The sequence below is a fragment of the Scomber japonicus genome, chromosome 12, assembly GCF_027409825.1.
Source record: "Scomber japonicus isolate fScoJap1 chromosome 12, fScoJap1.pri, whole genome shotgun sequence".
Classification (NCBI taxonomy): Eukaryota; Metazoa; Chordata; class Actinopteri; order Scombriformes; family Scombridae; genus Scomber; species Scomber japonicus.
In genome coordinates this window covers 12,448,462-12,468,573 of record NC_070589.1, presented here as the reverse complement: position 1 = coordinate 12,468,573, position 20,112 = coordinate 12,448,462, and the positions used below count along the sequence as shown (strand labels likewise).

Sequence of the window (20,112 nt, the reverse complement as noted above, 5' to 3'; positions counted from 1 at the left end):
TTAGTTATAATATACACTAACAGACAATATCGGTAATGTATTTTTAGGCTATTTTAGTTTAGATCAGCAAATTTATATTTTAGTCTGTCTGGTTCTCAAAATTTTGCTCATCATGGACCCCCTAACTGACACAAATTAGACCACGGATCCCCATCTGATGCAATTTTTGCCTCTAGATGTTTAGGAGTAAGTGTATGAAACCCATGACCAAATAGTCACACATTCTGTCATTGTGTTACTCATGGAATTGATTATACTGAAAATAAATCAGTCCTCTTTTTACTGGAGACCCCTTGGAACCTGCTGAAGGACCCTCAGGGGTCTCTGCACTCCACTTTGAAAACCACTGCTGTAGTCTATCTATCAGGGACTTTCTCATTATAAAATTTCACAGTTTTTGGTCACAGTGCAGTACAGTTGTGAACCACTGTTCATTTTTACACCTCATTAATTAGATAGCAATTCAGCAGCTGTCCCAAGATGACCTCATCCTAAGGAGTGATGTCATCGCATCACTAGGTTTTCGATCATCTGTCAAAATATCTTGCTCTAGTATTACTGGTTGGAGGTGATGTAAATCATTGCTAATGTATTTCATCAATCATTCATCCCCCAAAACATATTTTCATCTCAAAGCATGAAACACATTATTGACCTTGTACTTTGAAATCAAAACAGCCACACTTCCGGCTCTCCTCCCGATGTCTCTGCTTCACTTGACGAAACTGGCGGAGGATGTGGGGGTGAGGACGAGGAGGAGGAGGGAGAGGAGGAGAAGGAGGAGGAGGAGGAGGAGGAGGAGGCTTGTTGGCCAGCAGACTAAGGCGGCCACCAGCCCGCAGTGTTTGTCCGTCCTGGCAGCAGCTGTAACCGGCCTGGACGCTCCGCTCAGTGCCGCTAAACGTCGATCAATTCTGTTATTAAATGGCTTGCGGTCTCGCTGGCGGTGAGCGTCTGATAACAATGGATAGACAGCGCCTCCCGTGGGTTATTGAGTGGCCTTTGAGGCTGATACTGCAAAAACAACCATCTGTGGGTTGAGTTGCACATGGTGATTTAACGAAAGCAAATTCACAGGTCTGACACTGTCTTACCAATGAGGTTGACCGAAATCATAGTAAATAACAGAGGATTAGGCTATTTGATTAATTTCATAATAAAGTGGCCCTACAGTAAGGAAACTGAAACCTCATTATTGGGTAACACAGACACATTGAAGCCCATAGACAGAGGGTTTTCCTCTGGGGTTTTAAGAAAGGCAATACAGTTTACTACTCGTCAAAGTGATATCTTCAGTGCAAAGCGATGTCTTTACAGACTGCCTTCCCTCGTTAGTTCATGTCATACTTTGACCTTTTGCAGTCTCTGTCACACAGTCTCTCCTTTGAGGTCCCTCTCCACCAGACCCACCCGGTCTTTTGTCCCTCTGTGGGCTCCAGCAGGGAGTGTGTGTGTGCTGGCTGGTAGAGGCTCTCAGCTAAGGGACAAGGCTCCCCTTCACACTGCTAATTCATCTGTCTGTTCCCCCTTCCCCACCTCCCTCCCACTGCTTCAACCCCCCCTGCTGTACCCCTACACAGAGGAACACACAAGAACACACGCACACGCACACACACACACACACACACACACACACACACACACACACACACAAAGTTTTCCCCCCAAAAGTCCCTCTTCCCTACAAACTCAAGACCCCCTCACTGCCCTCCCACTCATCCACCCTCAATCCCCCTTCTCCCAAATCTTCAGCCCCCCCCCCCACTCATCTCCTCAGCCCCCCAAAGTTTCTTTGTCCCCCCGGCTTTGTGCACTAATTAACTACAGTTCAGTTCCCAGCAGGCTTGGGTCAGCCTGCACTACTGAAACCAGTGATGGACAGCTCTCTTTAACCAGCTATATTCAAACTAAGACAGAAACAGGACAGAAAGTCTCCTTCGAGGCAGCATCGGTACAGTCATTATGAAGAGTTCATGTAAATAATGACAAGTGCAGAAATCTGCTGCTGCTGTATTTGTTAAATATCCCTCATTGGCTGCAAATTGCTTGTTTGTGTGTATGTTCTAAGAAGCTCCTCACAGACTAAGGAGTGTTTAGGACAAAATTCTGCTCGTGAATTTAGCCTCACGTCAGTACTTAAATTATTCCAGTATCTCAAAGCATACAGTGCAGAGAGGAATTTCAACAAGTTAATGGATTAAAAAAATCCAATATCACTGCCATGTTTTTTTCTATTACTATGAAATATCCTGACAAGCAAACATTTGACTGATGGGGATTGCCGAGTGTGCCAAGCCGATTATATTTGATGTCCTTTTGTGGGGGGAAAAAAGCATCTGACTGTATCTCTTTGACTACAGATGCCCTCAGGTTCATCCATGCTGTGTCTTCAGGTGTTATTCCACTGCAGCCTCTGACCTCCTCTGATATGATGAACCGGCAGTCAAATCCCAAGCTTTTTGCTGACTGGACTGGGATTGTGTGTGCTTCAGTTGTTGCTGTGACAGGTGGAATAAAGGATTGCTGCTCTGGAGAGCCTTCCCATCCTGCTGCAGATGAGAAATCAGTTCTTTACCTCAGGGGGAAAAATACATATTTTACAGAGCATGGAGAGGAGACATGAAGAGCCAAGGATGAGGTGGAGGGAATGAAAACGAGCTCTGTGGGACAGCAGTGTTAAGCTGACAAGATGGGATGACAGAACATCTCCACCAAGCCAGACTGTCTCCTGAAAACTACTTGTGAATTATGGAGTCTGTCCAGCACACCACATTGTGTGTGTGTGTGTGTGTGTGTGTGTGTGTGTGTGTGTGTGTGTGTGTGTGTGTGTGTGTGTGTGTGTGTGTGTGTGTGTGTGTATTATAAATATGCACAAGCACATATAACTTGTGTGCATGTCATACTTGTGGATTTGTGCTCGACAAATGCAGACATTTTCCTTAGTGATGTTTTCGGCTTATGTCTAATGTATGCTGTATGTTTCTGTCTTTTACAAAACATCAATCATGTGAATAAAAAAAACATTAAAAATAGTCCTTATTCATATGTATTCAGCTGTTCTTTTTGCAGGCATAATTTACAATTACATACAGCTGAGAACATGTGGCTTTATAAGCTAGTCATTGACAAGTGGAATCTTTTAAGTAAGATCTGTTTCAATCCATCCAAGAACTAATCTGTAACCTCTGGTTGTAATGTTGAATTGCAATCTATTCCAGAAAAAATAAATTAAACTTTAACATAAAAAAACAGACAAACCTTTGATTATATTGCTTTATTGTCATCAGTTGATGGAGTGTGCACAGTTGTCATGGAATTGTAGACAAGTTACTACTTAGTGAGATTGTTTTCTGCTATTTTCTGCTATACTTTGAACCTCAGTTGAACATATGTTTAGATATGCTTGCTCAATAAAATGTGACATGCAACTATATCTGACTACCTGTCTGTGAAAGATTTCTTTCTTGATGGACCCAAAGAGAATTATCACCTGAATTTGCAGCTATACGTAGACTAGTGATTGTCTTTCATGTATTAACATTACTTTTGAGTCACAGACCTAAGCATCTGGTTTCCCAAAAATAAATACTGGTTATCTTTAAAAAACTCAAACAATCTGCATACATAAATATTCTGTGTGCTGCACTAAAATACTCTTTCACACTCTTTTTCATAATACAAACAGATAGCTGGAAATGACACATCCCCTTGCTATTTGTATAATGGCAGCCAAATTTAACTTTATATCCTCCTATATTGGTATATTAATGTTCTTTCCCAAGGACTGCCAGGTATTTATTTTTCAAAAACTGGGTATTTGGCTCTGTAAATCTGTATTGGCAATAATACAAAACTACAAAACTATACAAAACTATAAGGACTTTTTATTTTATTTATTTATTTATTTTTACTCTTTTTCAGCACTTTGTTTTGCTGTTATCAGTGAAAGCTACCTGCCCACCACCAAAAGGCAGGCAGAAAAAACAACCAGATAGACAGAGGAGCCTTTAACAGCTAAAGAGACTATTTGCTTAAAATACAGGTATTTCAGGATTTAAATACACTCATCAGCCAAACACTTTTAAACTACAGATAGGCAAAGTGAATGACATTGGTTATCTTGCTAAAATGGTATCTGTCAAGGGATGGGATATATTAGGCAGCAAGTGAACAGCCAATTGTGATGGCTAGACAACTGGGTCAGAGTATCTACTAAACATCAGGCCTTATGGGGTCTTCCTAGAATATAGTGGTCAGTACCTACAAAAAGTTGTCCAATGAAGGACAACCAATGAACCTGCAACAGGGTGATGGGCTCCTCGATGCGTGTTAGAAATGAAGACCAGTGTCCACCACTGAAAGCACCTACAATGGGCACTGAGCAATGGAAGATGGTGGCCTGGTCTGATGAATCTCGGTTGAGTGTATGGGCATGGTTTACCTGGGGAAGAGATGGCACCATGATGAACTAAGGGAAGAAGGCAAACTGGTGAAGGCACTGTGAAGCTCTGAGCAAATGTTCTGCTGGGAAACGTTGGCTCCTGGCATTTATTTGGATGTTACTTTGACATGCACCGCCTACCCAAACACTGTTGCAGACCAGATACACCCCTTTATTACAATGGTATTCCCTGATGACAATGGCCTCTTTCAACAGGATAATGCAACCTGCCACACAGCAAAAAATGTTCAGGAATGGTTTGAGGAACCTGACAAAGAGTTCAAGGTGGCACTTTGGCCTCCAAATTCTTCAGAACTCAAGAATCTCCTGCTAACGTCTTGGTGCCAGATACCAGAGGAAACCTTCAGTGGTCTTGTGGAGTTCATGCATCGATGGGTCAGTTTGTTTGGGTGCCATGATGAGGACTACACAATATGAGGCAGGTGGTTTTAATTATTTGGCTTGTCATTTAATTTTGTATTAATCTGCTATAGCCTCTATGTAACAATAAAAATATCTGCACAGTTGTTTCAAAGCTGTTAAATAGCCAGTCCATAAAATGCAGACAATTCACTCATTTCACAAGAACAAAAACTTTCAGTTTATCTACATTCTTCTGGGTTGAAAACCAGAAAATGATCTGTCAACAAAACACTGGGGGACAAAGTTAATGGGGGACAACAGTGACAGATAATGAGGGAGAAACAATCAGGAAAAGATCCCTCACACAATTCTGTATCTGTCTGAATATTTTTAAAAAAAGACATGAAATGGTGCAGGAGTGGCGTTTTGCTTTATCGACTGGAAAAGTAATGATTCATGATTATGCTCAGACAGGTAGCTGGCTGTTGGCTGGTGTTTAAGGGCACAGGCGATGCTGGGCTTTTTCACAGACTGCTGTCAGCATGTTGGCCTGTGTACCACTGACTGAGCGAATATGAATGTGTGTTGGATGAGCTCGACATGTTTGTCTCACTGAAACGGCTCCAGAAACGACTCTCCTTGTGATGCTGCGAGTGTCAGCCACAGCTTCGAATTGGTTTGTGTAGAGCTCCACCACATACCAGCTGCACTTCCTCTGACTCCCCAAACTTCACAGCTAATCAGAGGAAAGCTGTCAGTTATTTCACAGGAACTTGAATAATAGGGGATTTCAGCAGGAGATTTCAGGATTGCAGGTAATCTAAACTGAAAATGAGTGGAGCCTGCTTGTGAAATAATGAGTGCTTATCCAGAGAGTGAGGCAACACACAGCAAAAACTAATTAAGAACAATTCCATTTTAGTGGGCACTAAAATGTTTTTCAGCAGAAGTCTTTTTCCTTCAGAATTATTCACAGGAGGTGTTATTGATGATTCGCCACATTCGGCAATTTTCCCACCATTCTGCTCCATTATTCATCCACCTCTACTTTTTAATCTCCTGTGAGCTGACTCAGAACTCCACTTCCATTTGCAGACGGTTCCTCCTCTATGCTCATGTCTGCAGCATTGATTAAATGGACCCTAGTGGGCTGGGGATTACATTGGGGTCTATTTGAAATGGCATTTCTACAGTGTTTTCCATTACTGAGCATAGTATTGGAATTTAGATAAACTGAGTCTCGGTATAGGTTTTGTTGATTTCTGAGTTTATTTGCCTGGATCACATGGGGTCCATTTGCTGCAATTTAACAATTACTGACTTTGGCGTGTTTGCTAATTTTCTATGTTCACATCCCTCACCAGTCCACAGCGCAGGCAACTGGCCTCCCACAGGAAGGCACAGGAGAGGAGAAAGGAATAGTGGAGGCAGAAAATGAATACACACAATTGTTTTCCATCAGCTGAGATGGAGCAGGGACATGATCAAACAGGACCCAGACAAATTAGATAACAGAGCACTGAGAGTGAAAGACAGCACGTCTGCTGTTTCTGCCGCTGGTTCTGTCTTGTAAACATATTTTTGTTTTAACCAAGAGCTCAACGCTGGTTGTTAATGGATGATTGGCCCCCACATACTTTCAAATGGAGAAATGCTTTCACTTTTTGCAGTCACAGCGGGTCAAAATGAAGCAGCCCAGTGGTTATTACACGTGTGTCAGTTCCTCACATTGCACACAACTAAATGCAAAAATGTTATAAGAATATGTAAATGCAAGCAGGCCTGTCATGTAATTCATTTTCTGGTCATGCTGCATATCTGAGTCTCTCATGGCGAGGTACGTGACATAGAGAGCTTTTTCTACATCTATTATTAACACTTACTAATGATCAGTATCCAGGAAACCTGAAGGTGTTTGACCCCTTTATCACAGGTGATTTTGCCCGACAAAGTGTCCAGTTAAGCTGTGTCTGCCACACTATCCGACAGCTTCTCCACTCCCACCGCAGGTGAAGTAATTGGTGTCAGATGGTTTCCACACTTTAACACAGTATTTCCTCACCCTGCACAGACTGCAAAATGATTTGAGTAAGGCAGCGTCCTCCACTTCAGGTTCCACTCAAGCACAAAAGTGATCATGCAGGCTGACCAGATTGCTGCAGAGACTGAGCGTGTGTTCCCTGAGGCTAAATTCAACAAATACAAGAGGGCATGCATCCTTTACTGTTAGAACCGTGGACACGTTACAAGCAGGTCAACTCCAAAATGCCTCAAAGTGTGATGTATTATAAAAATAAAAGATGATTACTGTAATTTTTATTGGTCAAAACAGGGCAAATAGTGGTCAGATTGCATCCTTTTTTTAAACACAGCTGATATTGTATTGTCAAAATATTCTTTGTGGGAACATTAAAAGTACACGTAACATGTCACATAATGCTGTCGTTCCTTTCCATGAACGCAAATTACATATGTAGTTCATCATGAAATACACATAATTATATAATAATTTCAGTTTTATTGGCATTTTATTTTTCTTACAGAATTTCTTACTTCAAAATGCAATTTTCAAATGTCTTTTTATTTTATAATGGCATTTGTCGTAATGACACTTTTATTTCAAATTGTGAGTTTTCATGACAGCGGTGTTGCCACTTTACCCTCACCTTTCAACAAATCGTGTCCTCTGCTTGCCATCTGCCATGAACTCCATAAAACTATATTTTCATACACAGTCTTGGCCAAAAATATTGGTACCCTTCCCCCTTTTTAAATTTTTTTTAAGAAGTAATTTTCTCTGTATTCATTTGAAACTGACAAGTACATGGTATCTGTCATTCTTTATTTCACATTGAATATAACTGAAACTTTTCATGTTATTTAACACAATAGAACAAATGAAAATGGCATGACGAAAAATATTGGTATCTTTAACTAAATATTTCGTAGCACATCCTTTGGAGGCAATAACTGCAGTGCAAGTCTTGCCCAATGTGCTTCAGTTTGATGGGTGTCGCCTCCCAACTTTCCACAGATGTTCAGTGGGATTCAGGTATAGTCTTATAGTCTATAGTCTTCTGATTTCATTGAGCCCTGTACAGATTCAAGGCACCCAGTGCCAGAGACAGTAAAAAACCCCAAACCATCACTGAGCCACATCCATGTTTCATGGTAGGCATGGTGTTCTTTTCTTTGAAGGCTTCATTTCTTCTTCTGTAAATATAAGGTTGGTGTGATTTACCAAAATGCTCTGATTTTGTTTCATCTGTCCTCCCAGAAGGACTGCGGCTTGTCAACATGCATTTTGGCAAAGTCCAGTCTGCCTTTTTTGTGTCTCCCTCTTAGAAGTGGGTTCTTCTTGGGTCTTCTACCATGGAGCCCATTTTCATTCAGACAGCGACGGATGGTGCGACTTAAAACTATTGCGCCTTGAACTTGAAGATCAGCTTGGATCTGTTTTTAAGTTTTCCTTGGTTCATTCTCGTCCATTCAAGCAATCTGTTGAAACTCGGGCCAATTTTCCTCTTGTGATCACATCCAGAGATGTTGGCTACAGTTCCATGGGCCTTAAACTTCTAAATAATATTGGCAACAGTGGTCACAGAAACATCAGGCTCTTTGGAGATGGTCTTATAATGTAGACCATGCTTGGCTTTTACCTTTTTTTAATGTCTTCAGACCACTTTCTAGTTTTCCCTCTTTTTTCAATGTTCATTATGATGCACTCAGTAGAACAAAATAGCAGAGTGAGTCATTTTCTCCTTTTAAGCGGACTGCATGAGTGTATGATTGAAAACACCTCTGATACTAATTAAAACACAGTAGTGTGCCTAAAGTATCATTACAAGTTAATTATTTCTTACAACTTCTAAAGAGTAATAATAATTTTGTCCAGGCTATTTAAGGATATTTTTGTAGAATAAGCATGAGTTCAGTTATTTTTGCAACTTTTTTGTTTGGTTCCCTGCAAACCAAACATAGACAAAATATCTTTTAATATGAACACTTCTAATATTATGCAAGGGTACCAATAATTTTGGCCACACCTGTATTTGACTCTATTTATGACTCTTTGGGGCTCCATATGTTTTTATCTTCCATAAATTTGCATTGTGTTTATTGTAATAAAATAACAGTTTTAGCTCCCCCACCAACAGCAGGAGCTGTGTATCAAACATCACTTACCCCCAGGAGACTTACCTGACCTCACGATCCGCACCTTGGAGAAAGAAGCAGAGAAGTCAATCTGTGAGTTGAAGATTCTCTGAAAACCTTTTCATAATGAGGTCAGGGTGACGCCTTGTGCCCCATGTTTGTGTGAGTCAAACGCCTTGAGAACGATTTATTTCATGTTTGAGTGGATTAGCCAGACGAGACCCCCCTGGGAGAAACGTGGGCTGCAATAAGTTGCACGTGGCAGCAATGACTCTACAGCCAAAGCTAGCTGGTGGTGATGATGAGCACTTGTGACTGTGTGCCCCCTTTCAGCCCCCCCACATAACCTTCCTCATACCTGTGACGGCTGGTGACACAGAACAAGGGGAGGGAGAAGTCTGGTTTTTACTCAAAGTGAAATTTGGGGTGGGACTCGGTAATTTTATCTGGCATGAGGACACATAGGGAATATTACATCATGATGCAACCTGCTGTATGCTTCAGTATGTAGGCATATGCTTTATGCCTTCAGTGGATGTTCTTTCACTCATGGACCGTGAGCGCCTCCTACTGTCAGACAGGTTAAATGCATTAACTAAACTCCATATAACATACTAATTCTATGCAGGGTTTGAATGAACAGAGGGTGAAACATGTCTTCAAAAAAGTCAGTATAGTATATATATATATAGCATATATATATATATATCAAATGTGTGTGATTTGTGTTTTGTTGATTATTTTGATATGTTGCATATATCATTTTTTTTCACAATTTAAATGTATCAACAAACATTTAGAAATCATTTATCTAAATAAATAATGAGAACTACAGGAACAAAATGTGTAATGAGTAAAAATGTAATCTCACTTCATGAATTGGTGGAGTAATAGAGTGGGGGGGGGGGGCAAAGTAAAGAGAGATGTGATGTGAATAGGATGTCTTTTTCTATTCAGCGTCATAATGATAAGACAGAGAGGATTTGGTTACATTCTGTATGTAGTCTGCCACAGGCACGTAGGCTCGCCCTCAATGCTTGTCCCATGAGAAGCTCATGTTATTATAATGTCCATAGTGCACAGGGGTTACTGAACCCTGCTCTGTAATGTTAAAGGAAGAATCAAGTTCATTTTGCATACAAACATTAAAGTGATTAGAAATATTAAGAAGTACATGTAATGTAATGTCATCATTTTGCAGAATTAACTCTGCATCAGGTGACAGCAAATCTAACACACCTTGTCTTATTTCCCAGCATTGATTTGGAAGCCTTCATGCTCACATTGTGAACGTGAGGAAGCTGACATCGTTATTGCCCTTCCACCCCATATCCTCAATTGAAAAGGGTCATCATCTCTCTATTATTTTCCACAAGAAGATCGTTTATGAAGCTCCCTATTTATCATACAGTTGTGTATTCAATACTGTCATGCAATTTTCCCACAACTGGGAGCTTCTGTTAGAGCAGAACCAGACCATCAAGTCAAACTGTGCCATCATCTGATCCCTGACAGGCCTTTCTGAAGAATTTCCTTAAGAACCAGTTATGAGAGTGTTTGAAGTGAGTGAATAGTTGGCAGCTAGGCCACATGCCCTTTTGTAAACTGTGTCTGAATCTAAAAAAAGCTTATACCCAAGTTTGGAGAAGCAATAGTATGATGGTGTCACTGCTGCCTGTTCCATTCAAGTTAGTATGACATAAAGTCTTACAACCTCTGCAGAAGTGGGGATAAACATAATTATGGATTACGCAGTTTTGAGCCGTTGAAGCAGACAGATAGCTGAACTGCACCAGCAGTATGCCATGCTTAGTAAATCTAGCATATACCCTGAGGTTACGTAAGGTCGTCCTAAAGTGTGCCTGTTCACTGTCATGCAGTGTTTTGTGTTTTTGAAAACACTTGTTGGCACTCAGTCTTTATTTAAGGCTTTCTGCTAAATGAATCAACCTATAAGACTGTCATGAATTTATTTACCTCCAGCAGTTTTTTTTTTTTTTAAGATTTTTTTTTTCCAGCATAGACACCTTTATTCAGCAGTAGACTGACAGGAACATGGGAGAGAGAGAGAGGGGTGTGACATGCACTCGACCACCTGCGCGCCACCTCCAGCAGTGTTATGTAATTTCAAGCTAGCAGTCTGTCAGCATGATACAAATGTGTAATTTAAAGTCTAATATACATATTCTAACTGTGGACTTGAATCTTTGTGTACGTGTTGTTTTCAGCATGGCTAGCATAAGCACTGAAAAGGGTTCAAATTGGATTTTGAGAGGTTTACATAAGTACAAGGGTCATTGTTATTTTATAATGACCAAAAGTAAGTGGTCCATCAAGAGAAGTTAAACTATGATGTTTCCTATTACAGTGTTAGTGACTGCATACTGAGAGCATAACATGTTCTTTAATAAAAGGATCATTTAGTTTATAATAAATAATAATAATACATTTTATTTATAACACGCTTTTACAAGTGCTCAAAGACGCTTACAGAGAACACCAAAAATATGGAACAAAGTAAAAAAAGACATAAAATGAAAGAACAAACAATGTAGAAGGTTAAAAAGACATAAAATGGAAAGAGAATAAAAAAACAGTTTACAGGTTAAAAGCCAGTTTAAAAAGGTGTGTTTTTAAGAGTGATTTGAAAGGTATGGGGGTCTGTACAGTCTCTGATGGGTTTGGGGAGTGAATTCCAGAGGGTGGGGACGGCAGCAGAGAAGGCTTTGTCCCCCCAAGTTCGGTGCTTGGTCCGAAGAGGGTAGGGCAAGGAGATTTCCCTCTGAGGATCGGAGGGCACGGGAGGGGGTGCAATGGTGGAGCAGGTCTGTGAGGTAGGTGGGGGCCAGGTTGTTAAGTGATTTGTGGATGAGCAGGAGGATTTTGAATTGTACAGATAATATTGTATGTTCTCAGGATCTTTATTTGTGTGTTTGTTATTGTCAGCAGGTTGACACATGGTAGCAGTGTTGGGGGATGGTGTGTGTACATGTGTGCATTTAAGAAAATTGACTGACTGAAGGCTTAAATCTAAAAAACAGTGACTCGTGTAACTTCCTGTATATAGAAGGTCCTCTTGTATTTAGTGCAGTAGCACATTTGCCACATGTATGTCTATTATTACAAACATGTCTATTTGTGTAAGTAAGAGTTTTACAGATGTTGTAGCGGCTTCTCAGCTGGCACTGATCCAAGGCCTGTGAAAGGAAGAAAGGGTAACGCCCTGAAAATGACTAAATTGAGTTTTTGTAGTTTATGATATTATAAAACTCCACCAGTTTTACAAATGAAGTTCAATCTATTTGTCACAAAGAGAACTGCTCAACCTTTGAAAACAGTATAATGTCTTTTGTGACTCTGGAGGAGCTTTCTACAGTGTAAAAAATAACTGATGAATCTCAGCCAGGGCTTGAGACTCAATTTTTATACAAAGTCTACATTTATTACTGGAGATGTTTGAAAGAGGTAGCCACATGGGAAGCAAGGCGTTTTAATTAAAGACACAATCAATCACAATCAAGGTATTTTATGGAGAATGTAGGATCCAGCTGCTGCTTTGAATTTGAACATTCTTTTAAAAATGTATTCTTGTGAGCTCCACAAATTTTTGAAGTACCTCTTTAAGTCAGTCATGAATCATGATAGTTGCATGTGTATAATGTTATTGTTGGTAAAAACAAAAAAAAAACAAAAAAAAACACTGCCTTAAGCCCTCTTGTAATGAAAATCCAGCTGCTAAACAAGAGCATCCATGTCTTTCACTTCTATTTTAGACAGGACACTAAAATAGAGCTAAAAGGAGAATGAATATTATATTAACTGTACATTCACCAGACACATTACAAAATCACTAATGTTCCTCCACATGTGCTGGAAGTCTTAATAGGAAACTGTTTACATTTTGCATTTTATAAATTGGTACTATGTCAGTATAATGCTGACAGTTTGTTTTTGTTGCCCAGGTTTAAGCTTTTTAATAGCTCCCTCTGATGATGTCTTCATGGACTGATGTAAATTGCTGACAGCTTATGAAACCTGGCTTATATTCTGCACTCTTCTGTGTGTATGTGTGTGTGTGTGTGTGTGTGTGTGTGTGTGTGTGTGTGTGTGTGTGTGTGTGTGTGTGTGTGTGTGTGTGTGTGTGTGTTGTTTACAATATGTTCTTAAGGTGCAATGTTGCTGCATCTATTTATTCTATACAACACCAGAGAATAGTGAAAAATTAACAATAATGTTCTTTTCAAAATATCCCAAAGCCAAATGTGACATCATCCCTTACATCCTGACATTAGAGGAGAATGTTCTGTTGGATAATTGATTCAAATATTTAATAATCACACTAATACCATATTCACATTTTGTGCATTCACACATTTATACAATGTAAAATCAATGTGAAATAAGTCTGTAAATGCATTCCTGAAACACTGGTCGAAGCCAGAATGCCTTTTTACCCTCTATGTGTTTATCAGGGGATTTTTCTTCTCTGTGCACCCAGCAGCTGCACCTCTGAAGAGCCACTAAACACAGTGTGACACAGGACACACTCCACAGTCTCCCCAACTGTGTCTCCGTTTATAATGGACACTGCGATGGAGACGTGCTGCTCAGACTGACTCACAGGGGGGACGTAAAGACAGACACTGGCCTTTATAATAGATTGACTCATTAAACAGTGGTGCATGTGGAGGGTATGTTAGTATGTGAAAGATGCAATTAGAAACATTGAGAGAGTGCTCTTAAATGTCAGATTTGTGTAAAAGCAGATGCAGTCACTGTTGTAAAAATGCCAGTGTCTAAGTACCCTTCTGCTATCAGTGTACAAGCAATGACCCTTCATTAAAGATGGTCAGTAACTAAAATTTTAACTTCTGTCTCTCTTTCTTCTTCTCTTTTTTAAAAAAAGAAAAACGGGTGAACCAAGTGTTTTTCTTTTTTAAGGCATTTTAATATGTAATTAAGCTCTCACTGTGAAATACCCTGTAATAAAATCCACTGGCCAGTAAACCATTAAAATACTATACAGTAGATTAGTGGATTAGCAAAAGTGTACATCCATTGAATATGCACAAGAATAGCGGTGGGAAGCTTTCAGGAGCTGTTTATAGCTGTTGACCTATCACAGCGTTCGTTTTGGACAGAGTTCACATTTTAAGGACTCCTCCTCATACAATAAATTGAATCTGTAAGTGGGTGATAAGTAAGCATGTTCCCATTAACAAATGATAACAAACATAAACTGCACGGAGTCCAAGATGGGTTTTATGTTGATTCCTTCACGCAGCCTCTGCTGGCACAAGTGGAGCCCAAGAGGAGCAATTAAAATAGATTCTCCTGACATAAATCCTTCTGATATCCTTTCTTGTAGGATTCTGCAAACAAAACGATGCTGGTATGGAGGAAATGTCACACTGTGAGCCGTCTTCATCAGATGCATCTTTCTGGATAATATATTTCAAAAAAGTGCACCTTGAGTGGACATACAACATTATGACTGAGACACTTTTCTTACATCACGCTGCTGTTGAACATCACATGTCCAAGAAAAAAAAAAAAACTATCATAGAATCTCAAATGTTTCCTTCACCTCCTGCTATTCTTCAACCACACTGGATTAGTTTTTTTCTTATCACGAAGGAGAAAGGGCAATATGTGGCAGAATTTAATACAAGAAGAAAAATCATCTCTCTGGCATCACATGTTTCCACTTCCTGTAACGTGGATGAAAACCTGCAAGTCAAGGCCGTACTAGTGGTGACTGAGAGGATCTTTCATTCCTGTGTGTGTTAATTTGTCTTCCGTTCTTTGATTTAGTATATGGTTGATATACATAATGCAAATTGTTTTTGCAGTGTTGATGTTGTGTTCTTTCCTCACTGCAACTTTGTAATCTATGCAGATAACTGAACAATATTGCACAGTTGAAAAAATAAGTCCCTGATTCACTGCAGTACTAAGTGTTGATAGTAACAAAGCAAGGGCATTTCTTTAGTTTCTAGATAGTAGTTAGATCTATGTTGCCACCCACTAGAGGTCTGATGGTCTCTATCCATGTGGAAAGCTCTCTTTGTTTGCCAAGATTAGATAAATATGCCTCTTGAGATTTTGGCCTGCCACACCAAAACAATGACAGCGAGTGGAATTTTGTTAGGGGTACTAACTGACTTATGACTACATCATTAATCGAAAGTAGTTCCAATGATAACCGCAGACATGAAGATCTGTGGATAATTTAGCGTTAGAGGGGCACAACAGCTGGAGATACCAAAATAATCGAAGGTTTTTGTTTCATTTAATTTGAAAAGAAAAATCATTGTGTAATTTTGTGTAAACATACTGCATGTAGGTTTATATAGTTCACAGTGTGACACTTTGTTTTCTTCACAGTTTGGCAATTAGAGATTTTTTTCTTGGCTTTTACGGGAAACTGCCCTCGTCACACACTGAAAAGGACAAATAAATTCTCACTGTGAAGTCAAATTAAGAAAAAGCCAGCACTGACCAGGGAACATGTTGAGGGAGTCTCTTCACAATCAAAACTTTTTGTCTCAGTCAGTCTGACACAGAAGCCCAATTAATGTTTGGCTAAATGGAGGCACCAATCAGAGCATGTCAGTTTCCTGCCGGGGAAGTATTGGAGCCTCTGTGTTAGGGATTAAAAGCTGTGATTGAATTAGGCACCACCGCACAGGGAGGCAGAGAAATAGGGAGATGTGGTGTGAGGGTTCAAGTCATATGGGTCTGCACAACCAGCCAAAACTGTGAATTTTGTGCCCTCTGACAGGCATTCTCTTGATGATTTATTACACACACTGAATTGTTCCTGTCCTTGCTTTCCTCTAAATGCATTGCGTGGGATGCATCTCATTGGGCTGATCTATTAACCAAACAATACCCATGATGTCAAATATTTCCTCAATTCTCCCTTGAACACACACAGGGATATTTCCCCAAAGTGCTCTTCTGATTAATCATTGTTTTAGATTTGCAGCTGGGAATTAACTCCCATGAGCATCATGGATTAAAGTATTTTACCTTTCGATGTTGAAACATCATAACATTCCTGATGACTCACGTGCTTTATGTTTAATGCAAAAAGACAAAGAACTGAATAAGGTGTGCCATTTGAATATTAAACATTCAAACATTCAAGATCAATTACAAGTTATAAATGATTAGGCAGCATATTGTAGTTAAAACTGGTTTACTTACAAAGTATTGAGAAACAGTTATTGACTGAAAAAGAGTTATCTCCATATTATTCTGCCAGCAGCTGCAACTGAAAAACATGCATTAGATTATGGAGATGTTGTGCATTTCCACATTATGTTATTAATTGTTCTTGACAGTTTGGCAGCACTCCAGAAGTTTCAATGCATTCAGTGTAACAGTACAGTACATCTGGACCAAAGTGTACTAGTCAACCAGTCATGTCACATTGCACCGGTTACAGAAACAGAATGAAAATGGGAGAAAAAAATATGATGCATGACAAACCTGACAGACCTAAAGCTTTTAAGCTCCTTATCGGTGATTATTCTCTCAACAACTTGACAAAGAAAAGAAAAATAGGATTTTTTAAATTATTCATTTGGGTGTTAGTTTTGTCTTTAACTTGGTGTGTGTGTGTGTGTGTGTGTGTGTGTGTGTGTGTGTGTGTGTGTGTACAAATGTATTCTGTTTTTTCCCCCACACGCCTCCACTCCATGTATACACTCCGGAAGCAGGATTCCAGGGTCAAAGCAATCTCAACTTTAATTTTCATGCTGGCGCAATACGTGGTCTTTCAATGGCAAACGTAATAGAATGGAGAATGACATAGTATAGAGCCTCTATGGCTTTACTCATACAGATAACAAAAGACTGTACATGTGAGTGTGTGTTCCTCTGAATGAGAGTGAAAAAAAAGGTGAGAGGAAGTGGAATGAATGGGGGCCAAGAAGATGAAGAAGGCAGCTAAGGGTAAAGCCTGCAAACAAGATGATTAGGTGATGGAGAGAGAGAGAGAGAGAGAGAGAGAGAGAGAGAGAGAGAGAGAGAGAGAGAGAGAGAGAGAGAGAGAGAGAGAGAGAGAGGTGGAGTGAACACCAGCACTCAAATACGGGAAGTCGAGGCTGCTGTGACACAGTGAAGCACTAAAGCAGCGAGATAAAGTGCTGGAAAAACTCCACAATACAGAGGAATATGATCATAGAACATCTTACATTTCTTCAAATGTTGTTCATCTGGTAAAAAAGAAGAGGACTCCACAAACTACAGGTGATTTTTATTATATTACTGACATTAGCTTATCTTAATAGCTCTGTTGCATATTGAATGGATAAACAAATCCAATGGAATCTAAACAAAATTCAGTCTTGAGTTTGTGTTCAGCTGAACACAGACGACTGATACCCTCTGATGTCATTGTTGATCTTGAAGTTGTTTTTTGTATATGAAGACAAGAGTATCAAAAACATAGAAAGTTACATATCTAAGACTAGCGTTAACTTGAAATAAGTTTCTGTAGGTGAGGGCTACAGTAAGTTACAACTGCCTAGTATTAGGAATCTGTATTGTCAATACTGTATGTGAACTGGTGAAATGGTGAGTTGAAATTAGTATATTTAGGGTATTCTTTTATGTTAAAATGTAAAATATAGGGGTCCAAATATATTGAAGGGCTATTCGAGCCGATTTATTATTCCACTTCCAAAAAGTTTGAGGGAGTTTTCGTCTCTATGGGTCAAGCTCTGAAACTGCTGCATCTCACAAATACCCATGAAGCCATTGGCTAATGTCTTACATTAGCCCCTCCTTGCCTGGTGATCACATCGAAGGTGGGGTGGGTGACCACTTCTTTCGAACTCAACACCTTTGGTCTTTATTGCATGTTTTCTGTTATAGACTGTGAGTGTGAGCTGAATATGAAAAAATGATAAATATCTGTTTTCAGAAAGCTCCCTCCAGAGCCACAACAGCCAAACATTACACAACTGTTTTCACAGGCTGAACTGCACTCCTCAGGACGAGTAAACTGAACTGCATTTGTTAAAATAGTCTCACTGTTCTTCCTATTAGGTTTAGAATCCAACCAACCTTCTTTCCAATTACCAAGATGCCAACACTGAACTGCTCCCTTGCAGCTCTTTCCACATCTGGGGACACAGTATTCAATGGCACAGGCTGCCCCGAGGCTGCTATGACGTGTGGGATGAGTATCTCCTGGATACTGGCTAATGCTACCGCCTGGGATTTGGATAACATGTGCTTGAGTGAGGAGGAGTTCCTGGTTAAGCACCTGGGGCCTCCGAGGTCCCCTGACTTCCTTCCAGTCTGCCTCAGCTACCTCGCCATCTTCATGGTGGGCGTTCTGGGCAATTCCCTGACCTGCACAGTCATTTTGCGCTACAGAGTGATGCAGACACCAACTAACTACTACCTGCTAAGCCTGGCGGTCTCTGACCTGCTAGTGCTGCTGATTGGCATGCCGTTAGAGATATACGACATGTGGCAGAACTACCCTTTTCTGCTCGGGGAGGGTGGTTGCTACTTCAAAACCTTCCTGTTCGAGACTGTGTGCTTCGCCTCCATCCTCAATGTCACAGCACTCAGTGTTGAGCGCTACATAGCGGTGGTGCACCCACTCAAAGTCAAATACATGACCACCCGTACCCATGCCAAGAGGGTCATCATCATGCTGTGGGTGCTGTCCATGATATGTGCTGTGCCCAACACCAGTCTGCATGGGATTGATGCTCTGCCCCCAGTGTTTGGACGACAGTTTCCTGGATCTGCTCTCTGCAGTATGTATAGTCCTTACATTTTATTATTGCTGCTTTTGCATATAGAAAAGCCTTTGCAGTGGTTGCTATAACACCTGTGCTGCACCTGGGATCATGCCCAGACTCAAATCTTTATTCTGTTGCTAAAATACAAATTAATCTCAATCCTCAGATTTGGTCAAACCCAAATGGATGTACAACCTGATTATCCTGATTTCTACGCTGGTCTTCTTCCTCCTGCCCATGCTGATAATCAGCATTCTGTACCTACTTATTGGCCTGCAGCTGCGCAAGGAGAGGGTAATGACCATGGTTGACAACAGGTGTCCCTTTGGACAACAAAGTCTCTCCAAATCCCAAAAACAGAAGCTGAACAAACGCAATGTACAAGTCACCAAAATGCTGTGTAGGTGCCATTTCATTTATGTTTTCTAAAGAACCTAAATTGAATTGATTATGTGTATGTGTGTGTGCGTATGAGTATTTATATCCATTGTGGCTTTGATGTTTTTACATTTTAATATTTTAAACTTTAGGCTACATGCCCATCTGTCTCAGCATTGTCTTGTCACATGGTGGGGATTGACATCATGATTCGAAACATGTTTAGGAATATCATGCATGTGTGTATGTGTGATTCTGTTTGCCTGATCTATCTATCTATCTGCCATACCTATCCAGGTGTGCTGGTGGTTGTGTTTGGCTTTTGCTGGGCTCCCTTCCATGTGGACCGCCTGATGTATAGCTACATAGAATTTCCACCTGATCATCCTCACCACAAGATCTTTGGGTACGTCCACATTGTCTCTGGAGTTTGCTTCTACTTGAGCTCTGCTATCAACCCGATACTCTACAACATCATGTCCACCAAGTTCAGAGAAATGTTCAGTCGTATCACCTGTTACTCTGACAGCTGGTCTTCAAACTCCAACTTCCAGCTGACCCAACGTAGCACCTTAAGTGCCAGCAGTATGAAAAAGAACGGCAGCAAGTATGCACCAAAGTAAGTCTAAGTATATTTAATGCAGATGGGTGAAAAAGGAAATGAAAAACCAGAATAAATGCAGATGCTACCATTTACATACAGGGCATGAGGGCTCATTAAGTGATTTGATGAGTGATTTACCTGCTATGGCTTTAGGAATCACCAGATCACACACCAATTAAACAGCTGTGGTAGATTTTGGATCAACATGTTAAACAGAAGAAGAACACAATAAGGGAACATATTTGGGAAGAATGGTGTTCAAGAGACTTGGAGAATATTTGCTAAGAAGCAGTGTGGGGGGATAAATGGCTCACTAAGCCAATTATGCAGAATTTTCCTTAGAATTTCCTCACTTCTATACACTGTAAATTACTTCCAGGATTTCACAAGATGGAAATCCT

At 40.2% G+C, this 20,112-nt stretch overlaps 1 protein-coding gene across 1 annotated transcript; it reads left to right on the top strand.

Annotated features, from left to right (window-relative positions):
* Nucleotides 1-18,056: 18,056 nt before the first annotated feature.
* LOC128369601 (neuromedin-U receptor 1-like) lies at nt 18,057-19,730 on the top strand. The gene is made up of 3 exons (XM_053330677.1): nt 18,057-18,744; nt 18,896-19,129; nt 19,405-19,730. Exons 1-3 carry the CDS (start codon nt 18,057-18,059, stop codon nt 19,728-19,730), a joined length of 1,248 nt encoding a protein of 415 aa, XP_053186652.1.
* Nucleotides 19,731-20,112: the final 382 nt, after the last annotated feature.

What these genes read in the sequence shown, in the direction of transcription:
- LOC128369601 (XM_053330677.1), top strand. Translation starts at nt 18,057, where the DNA reads ATGCCAACACTGAACTGCTCCCTTGCAGCTCTTTCCACATCTGGGGAC. An exon ending in TCCTGGATCTGCTCTCTGCA is followed by an intron (nt 18,745 to 18,895) that starts GTATGTATAGTC and finishes CTCAATCCTCAG; the next exon opens with ATTTGGTCAAACCCAAATGG. An exon ending in ACAAGTCACCAAAATGCTGT is followed by an intron (nt 19,130 to 19,404) that starts GTAGGTGCCATT and finishes ATACCTATCCAG; the next exon opens with GTGTGCTGGTGGTTGTGTTT.